Raw genomic sequence first — 7,996 nt, 5'->3', positions numbered from 1 at the left:
GCACAGAGAATTGCTACATTTTTGCCATGGGATGAAAGATACCAGATAGGTAAGGAGGTGCCTTTTTCTTTACTGGGCAAACATTTTTTATGCTTGCGTAGCTATCGAAGGACACAGAACTCTCCACTAGGCAGAATGTGACTGGAGATCGTTTTCCTGGGGCAAGCACAGCTTCCTGAGCAGGGCTGGAACAGGGCAAAGGCCGAAAGAAGAGAAATGCGGCATTGGACGGCCAAATGCAGGGAAGACCTTGGGCCTAAGTAAATATTAAATCTCGCTCCATATTTACATGCAGACATGTGTGAGAGTGATTTTGGATGAGAGCATACCAGGCCACCAGTACGAACGCTTCAAAGGTGGGTCTGTCACGTTGGGATTACGTCGGGCTTTGACCTCTCGCTTCTACTGAGGAAGGAGGTTTTGGGGCTGATTTCTGTTGCTGGGGTTTGGGTGACCATATAGTAAGGCCCAAACCCTCTTCTCCTGGATGTGCTGGTGTGAGCCCTGTGTGAAGAAATATCAGGTATTGATTGGAGAGGCAAAATAGAGGCCTATGCAATCTGGCTGGGTATGGTGTGTGTGTGTGTGTGGAAAGTGTTGGTGGCTGGTGTTTGCAGGGAGTGGCTGCACTGCTGCTTCAGGAGTGGGCTTATAGCTTTATTATTTCACACTCTTTGGTATATAGGGATTTTTTGCTTAGTTACTTATTTCCCTGCTTCGGCTGCCACATATAATTCAGTGAACTAACTGCCTCAGGAAAAGCCACAAAATGGTGGATGACCAATGCCAGGAACTAGACAGGGGGAGTGTATTCCTCTTGGTTCTTTTGGACCTCTCAGTGGCATTATATCCATGGTATCGTTCTGAGGCATTGGACCAGTATGGGATGTGCAGCTGTTCCAGTCTTACCTGGCTGAGCACTCTCAGAGGGTGTTGCTGGGGGATTCCTGCTCGGCCCCACAGCCTCTGGCTTATGGGGTCCCCGAGAGTTCTATTTTATTCCCAGTGCTTTTAAACATCTACATGAAGCCACTGGGAGAGGTCATCCGGAGTCATGGAGTTGGGTCTCATCACTATGCTGATGATAGCCAGCTCCATTTCTCTTTGTCAGCCGATGCCAAGGAAGCTGCACAAGTCCTGAATTGTTGCATGGATGCAGTGATATACCGGATGTAGGTTAACAGGCTGAGGCTCAATCCAGACAAATCAGAGGTACTGTTGGTCAATAGAAAAGCTAATCTAACATTGGACATACAGCCTGTTCTGGATGGGGTGGCGCTCCCTCTGAACAATCAGGTTCACAGCTTGGGGGTGATTCTGGACCCAGCTTTGCTCCTAGACGGTCAGGTAACTGCTGTGGCCAGGAACGCCTTCGCCCAGTGTTGACTGGTGCACCAGTTGCATCCCTTCCTGGAGAAGGCAGATATGACCTCAGTGATCCTTGCCTTAATCACCTCTCAACCAGACTGTTGCAGCATTCTCTCTATGGGGCTGCCCTTCAAGAGGGTTTAAAAACTGCAGCTAGTGCAAACTGGAGCAGCCAGCTTGTGTTCTGGTGGACACTTTGTTGACACACCAGTCTTGTATCAACTGCACTCCAGACCCAGTTCATGGTGCTGGTGCTTATATATAAAGTCCTAAACAGCTTGGGGCCAGAACATCTGAAAGACCACATCCACCCATAGGAATCTGCCCATAGTTTAAGATCTTCTTCAGATGCCCTTCCACAAGTCCCACCACCAAAAGAGGTTAAATTGGTGGGTACACGGGATAGGGCCTTCTCTGTGGCAGCACCCCACCTCTCTCCAACGTAAAGTTCAGCTGACTCCTTCTCTGTTCAGTTTTTTTTTTTTAATTGTTCCACGTAGCTTTCTAATATTTTAAGGGGGCAATCCTATGCATGTTTAAACAGAAAAAAATGTCTACATCTTCCAGCATTCCCCAACCAGCCTGCTTTTGGTGCTATTTTAAAGTTTTTAAATTGTTTTTAAATTTTTTAAATTGTTTTTAATGTTTTTACATTGTTTTTAAAGTTTTTAACATTTTTTAAAAAATTAATTGTTGCAATTTTTAACAGTAAGTCACTTATTTGTGCCAAAACACAACTCTTTTGTTGTTGTTGTTGAATGCCCAAGGAGTCACCTGTTCTACTCTTCTCATCTTCTCAAATGTATTCCGGTAGACTCACACACAATCAGGTACTCCAAAAAGTCTTGAGTACCAGATTGCCCGTCTCTGGTCTCCAGTGTCTCTTAGTTTTGAAATACTTATTATCAAACCATACTATAATACAGAACTATTGCCTTTCTGTGGAAGAGGGATCCATGAACTTGACGGCTGGACGACTGTGTGTGTTGTCTCCTCATCAGTGGAGTCTGACACTTTTAAGAACATGTTGGGGGGATCCAGTCGTAAATCTCCCACCATGTAGCTTGAGAGTAAGATCCAGTGCCATTCAGGAATGACAATGGAGGGCCAGATGACCCTGCCCCCCATCTGATTTGATACAAAATAGTTATTTACATGCCAGCTGCATTTGCCCCTTTCAAGAGAAGGCTGGACACAGTGGAGGCTGACAGCTCCGACATCAGCGGGGCTGTCAATCTGCTCCGGATTTCAGTCACAACCTGTCAGAACACTGACTAAAGGAGCTATTCAAGGTGTGAAAGATCTTGGATAGCTCCTTGAGAGTTCTGGCTGAAACCTGGAGTGGATTTACTGCCCCACTGACATTGGAGCCACGAGCCTCCATTGCTCTTCATAAATGGACCAGGCCATGAGATTCATGCATATTCCCAAGCGGGTGTTTTTGCACAACTTTTTATAAGATAGGAAAGACCCACATTCTGACCCCTCCCCTTCTGATTTTGTTACAGCATTAAAACCAAGCAACTTTATGCTATTGGAAAGAATGAAATGGAAAGAAAGAAGTCAGAGTGCTATATAACCAGTGGCCATTCTGATTGTTCTATGAAGTGGGAGAGTAATCTACAAGTGGGGCCTGCAACAAAATGTTCTCATGAGCAGTGCTCCCATTTGGTGTTTCAGCCAGCTAACTATGCCTGCTTCCAGAATGTGACTACTGAACATGCAGAATCCTCATGGCACTGTTTTGTCATGGCTTCCTCCCTTTTTATTCCTAAATATATATTTTTTGTAATTCTGATACCCTTGGGGTTCACCAAGCATGCTAATTCCTCCCTCATGTTTGTCACTAGCTCTACCTTGGCTACAATGCTGTTGGCACTCACCAGCCAAGCTTGATGCTATAGGGAGTGATGCTCTTCCCAGTCACTACTGTATGCGCATTAGTATGCATGGTGTCGAATACTCTTATCTTGTTAGTTGGTCACACAGGGACCCAAGGAGGAAGGATAATTCATTCTTTCTTTCTGAGAAGATGCAAACCCCTGTTAACTTCCTTTTGTAGTGGTGGTGGGGGGGGGGGTGCATTCCTTCAGGCCAAGGCCAAGCACAACCATTGCCAGATGAACAGTGGTATCTGTGTTTTGCTTTATGGTAACTTTATATAACCATTTTGGTTAGAGAAATTTCCCCACAAGGCAATGTTCCTGTTATTTTCCTCTAATGAGCTTCTTTCTGAATACAGCCCTACATGGCCAAATACATAATTAATCGCATGCTGTGAAAGGTTAATTTTTTGATCCTCTGGCAGGATGTAATTTAAATATTATGTAAATCACCATATCAAATGACTGTGAAAATTATCCAAAAGAATTGCATGAATTCAGCCAGTAGCCCAATCCAATGTATATTTACTCAGAAGTAAGTCTGGCTGCACTGAATGCAGCTTACTCCCAGATAAGTGTGCATAGGATTGCAGCCTTCGTTATGCTTTTAGAAGAAAGAGGCTTATGGATAGTTCTTCTTCATGGTCTCTGTGAAGCCTCACATGATGCACTGAACTAGTTTCAGAACGTTCTAGAGCTCTAGCCAGGGAACTGGTGCTCACTCCCCTTTCTCCTTGAAAGGAAGTATTTAGTATGTGCGCAGGCCTGATGGGATGGGATGTGCAGCTTCCTACTCTGTGCTCTCAGTCTGGTCACGCTGCACCTCAGCTGTAAATCATTGTGTCTGATCCTTGCTTTGCTGCTCAGCAAGATGCCCGTGATGGAGGGAGAGGAGCAGGAGGAAGATTCAGTGGAACAGCCTCAAGACAGACGGAAGAGCAGACTTCATAACTGCCAACGCTACATCCCACTTTGGATAGTCTTGGTGCTGTTGGGTGGAGCTGGAGCAATAACATGGTATTTCTTAGGTAACAATTACAAACTTTTGTTGCTCTCCTTTATGCTGGTTGCTGCAGATGCAGCACTGTGGGGGAAGGAGATCAGTTCAAATATCCCCAAAAGATGGGTTGACTTGACACAGCTGTACCTGGTCTGGCACAGGGCCAAGTCACGCGACTGTTTTCAGCTCACAGTCAATGTGGTGGTGGTGAAGTTGACTCCTGTTTGATGTGGCTGGGTTGTGAAACAATTGACTGGTTGTTTCAGCATATCTCCAAATTAAAGTGGTTTGAGGGAGAACCTGCTGCTAGGGTGGCCACTTCCAGATTGCCAAAAAAGAGGAATTGCATCAGCCTAAAACAGGGCACCAGTCTGCGTAATATTTGCACATGCTAATTTATATGTCTAGGGGCAAAATTAGAAATGATAACTAGGGATGTTATAATCCATCTGCATTTTGCAGATTGTCAGGTGCCTTTCGTTCCATCATCTGCTCGTTGTCAGAACTGGATTTTTTCCCATTTCCCAAATTTGCGCAAATTTTCATGTGTGCACATTCGCACTCACAAAAATGCAAAAATCCCCCCCAAAATGCGCATTTTCAGCCAGTTTTTTTTTAGTTTCAGTATTTTTCTGTTTCTACATTTGCATAAAATTCCAACAAATAATAATAAAAAAATGGTCTGCAATTCTGCAGAATCCGTGTAACGTGGGAAAAGACAGTCCACTGTGGGGTCCAGGGGTCAGATTCATAGAAATCTGAACTCATTTGATTCTGTTGCAGATTTCTCTGACATCCCTAATTATAGCTATAATTCAAGTAGAAATCCAAGGCATCATCTCATGATATTGGAGAAGAGTTAGCAGATGACCTGTGGGCCTGCTGCTCAGTCTGCCATCCAGGCAACTTCAAGGCTCCTGCCGGCTCTCCCTCCTTATGGTTCTCTCACTTTAGGCCAGACTTGGACTGGGCAGCCCATCAAATACAGGACACCTTCAGATAGAGGATTGTCCTCTGCCAGCTCTCCAAAATAGAGGGCTGTCCTCTGTAAAGCAGGGTACCTGGCTACCTAGGGATGCTGGAGAAATTCGAGATGGACTGAAATAAGCTCAGATTTCTAAGAATCCCACCTGTGGACTGACCTCCTCAGGCTGTGCAGAGTCCGTGGACTTTCGGATCTTTTTTTAAACTTTCCTGAAATGTACGCATATTTATTCATAGTTAAATACACACGTTTCTGCTGAGACTGGTGAATATACGTGGGGAAAAGTTGACTGGAATGGGAGACAGTACACTAAATGTTACATACTAAGGTAAATTGTTGTGAACCCTCTTAGGAATTATTTGCATGTTTTTCCACACAACGGGGGGCGGGGGGGGGAATCGCATCCATGTGTGAAAGGACAATGGAACAAAAGGCGCCTGACCATCCGCAAAACACAGCCGGAGAGGATTTTACACAATATGTACATCCCCATGGCTTCCCTATTGGTAAAAGCTTTATTCCTCCACTATATGGAACTAATCAGTATGCCTCCTTGTGACAGACTACAGACCACGGCATCTAGAGTCAACCCTCCTGCATTTCTACTCCGGCAGCCTGAAGATCCTCAATCGACAGTATTCCCTGGATCATGGGCGTATGGAGTCCAGAGCCTTCTGGACAGAGACAGCAAAGATGAAGAAGATGGTGGGTCCAAAGAAGATGGTGGGGCGCACCATAAAGTTGCAGCTTTATGAATTGGGATGGGGGGGATTAGGCAGCTTAGTGAGTACGGGCTTTTTTTACTAGCCCTTCTCCAGTGCCTCTCACAGCAACATTCAGTGGCACCATCAGGGTAGGACTTTGGGGCAGAGGTGCAGGGCTCCACTCAGCAGAACAAGCAGGAGGGTCCCCAGATGCAGCCAAGCAGCCAGGCAGTCAATGAAGTTATACACATTATCATCTAAAAAGGGGTTCCCTCATAAGACCATTACATCCAGGGTTACCTAAAATTACCTAACTATACCACCAGCGGTTTGACACATAGAAGTTAAGGAGGTGACTCCTTCCTGTAGCCCATTATTGAATTTCCCCAGCAAGAAAAGCCTTGCCCACTAAACTTCTGCATATCCAGCTGTGGATGATGGTGCAGGAACAGTTAAAAAATAAAGTGGCAATCTTCATCGGAATTGGATGATTCACATCGAATGAGAGGTGAATTGTTTTGTTCCAGAGGGAGAGGGGTGTTGCTTTGTGGCAATAACATTGCCTGGTAATGAGAACCTGGTGTTATTTGACAATATTTTCTTTACAGCTGAAAGATCTTATTCATGCCACTGACCTGGCTCCTTACTACAACTCCAGTACGGTCTATGCCTTTGGGTGAGTGAAGCATTTTTAGCCCATTTGCACATTATCGTAGGGTCCAAACCGACATTAAAGTAATGTCCAACAGCTGTATTGTTTCATTTACACTCCAGAGTATGCGTAGGAGGCCCAATCCAGATGCTAGAATGGGATGGGGTGGGGTGAGGTAGGGAGGCTTTCTCACACACACACACACACACACACACACACACACACGATGGGCCCTATCCTTATTGGGGCGGGGGACACACCTGCATTTTCCAGTGCAAAAATAGTGATTGCGCCTATAGCATGGAAAAGAGTTAAATTTTCCCTATCTGCCATGCTAGCAACCTGATTCAGACTGGCATCCCTGCACCTACTCTAGAGTATAAATGGGGGTGGGTGGAGGAAGACATTAGTGTCTTTAAAGAAATTGGCAGAAGGGTGGGCAGAAGGTAGATCAGGATATACTGGTGGATCTCTGGGTGATTTGAAGTAGATCTGCAAGGTTTCTGATTCCCAATAGCTGAACAGTCAAAACTAAATTTGAAAACTTTAAAAACATCCCTGGTATGACTGACCTTTTCTTCATCATTTATCTCTCATCCTTAGTGTTCCTCATCTGTAAAATAGGAGTATTAATTAGTTGCCTTTGATCCAGCCTTTGTACAGTTCTGCTGGTTGGTTTTAGAGTTTTATATAGAATTCCTAATCCATAGTAACTCAGATTTGCACTTGCATATGCAAGTTTTTCCAAGGGGCTGGTTTGCACATTACGCTAAGCCATGGTGGGTTAATTAGCAGCGTAATGTGCAAACCCCGGGGCTTAGCAGCGCATGCAGGCAGTCATTTGGCATATTCAAGCCATGACTAAGGCTTGTCATGTTGTGTGAACCCAGCGAGGGTGGGTTGTTGGCATGATTAACAAACCACCTGCAACCCACAAGCTGTTTTAGGGTTGTGGGTGGTTTATTAACCATGGCAACAACCCACCCTCTCCAGGTTCACACAACACGACAAGCCATGGTCATGGGTTGAACATGCAAATGTCACCTGGCATGCAGTAGGCTGCAGTGATCATGTGAACTGGATCAATGTGTGGCTCATGGCAGTGCAGGAGGTAATTGGTTCTGCCTAAGCCACCATTTACATCCAGCTATACCCCTGTTTGAGCTATTAATCTGGCTGGGGGATCTTGATGTTGAAGTAAAAACCAAAGTAGATTCTGTAAGCCTGAAGACTGCCCACTCCTACAAGTTGCAGCATGTTCTTCATCTTAAAAGACTGAGGAATCCTCCATACTTGCCTTCCATGTATTTTGACTGTGACTTTGGGTTATTATACCTTACAGTCAAAAATGTTTTAGCTAGTTCCTGTACCAGTTCCATCCTGTATAAAAGAAAATGAAGAGAG

At 45.0% G+C, this 7,996-nt stretch overlaps 1 protein-coding gene across 1 annotated transcript in view; it reads left to right on the top strand.

Annotated features, from left to right (window-relative positions):
- Positions 1-321: 321 nt before the first annotated feature.
- TMPRSS6 (transmembrane serine protease 6) overlaps positions 322-7,996 on the top strand; it is a 57,617-nt gene continuing 49,942 nt past the window's right edge. The window contains exons 1-4 of the mRNA XM_084809738.1: positions 322-356; positions 4,119-4,279; positions 5,799-5,941; positions 6,549-6,616. Of these exons, the coding sequence (XP_084665864.1) occupies positions 4,123-4,279; positions 5,799-5,941; positions 6,549-6,616 (368 nt within the window). The 5' untranslated portion in view covers positions 322-356; positions 4,119-4,122. The remainder of the gene's footprint in view (positions 357-4,118; positions 4,280-5,798; positions 5,942-6,548; positions 6,617-7,996) is intronic.

The sequence above is a fragment of the Heloderma suspectum genome, chromosome 7 (genome assembly GCF_057233095.1).
Source record: "Heloderma suspectum isolate Gila_16-S chromosome 7, 16-S_ref, whole genome shotgun sequence".
Taxonomy (NCBI): domain Eukaryota; kingdom Metazoa; phylum Chordata; class Lepidosauria; order Squamata; family Helodermatidae; genus Heloderma; species Heloderma suspectum.
The sequence above is the reverse complement of the archived record's forward strand: the minus strand, read 5'-3'. Positions and strand labels throughout refer to the sequence as shown.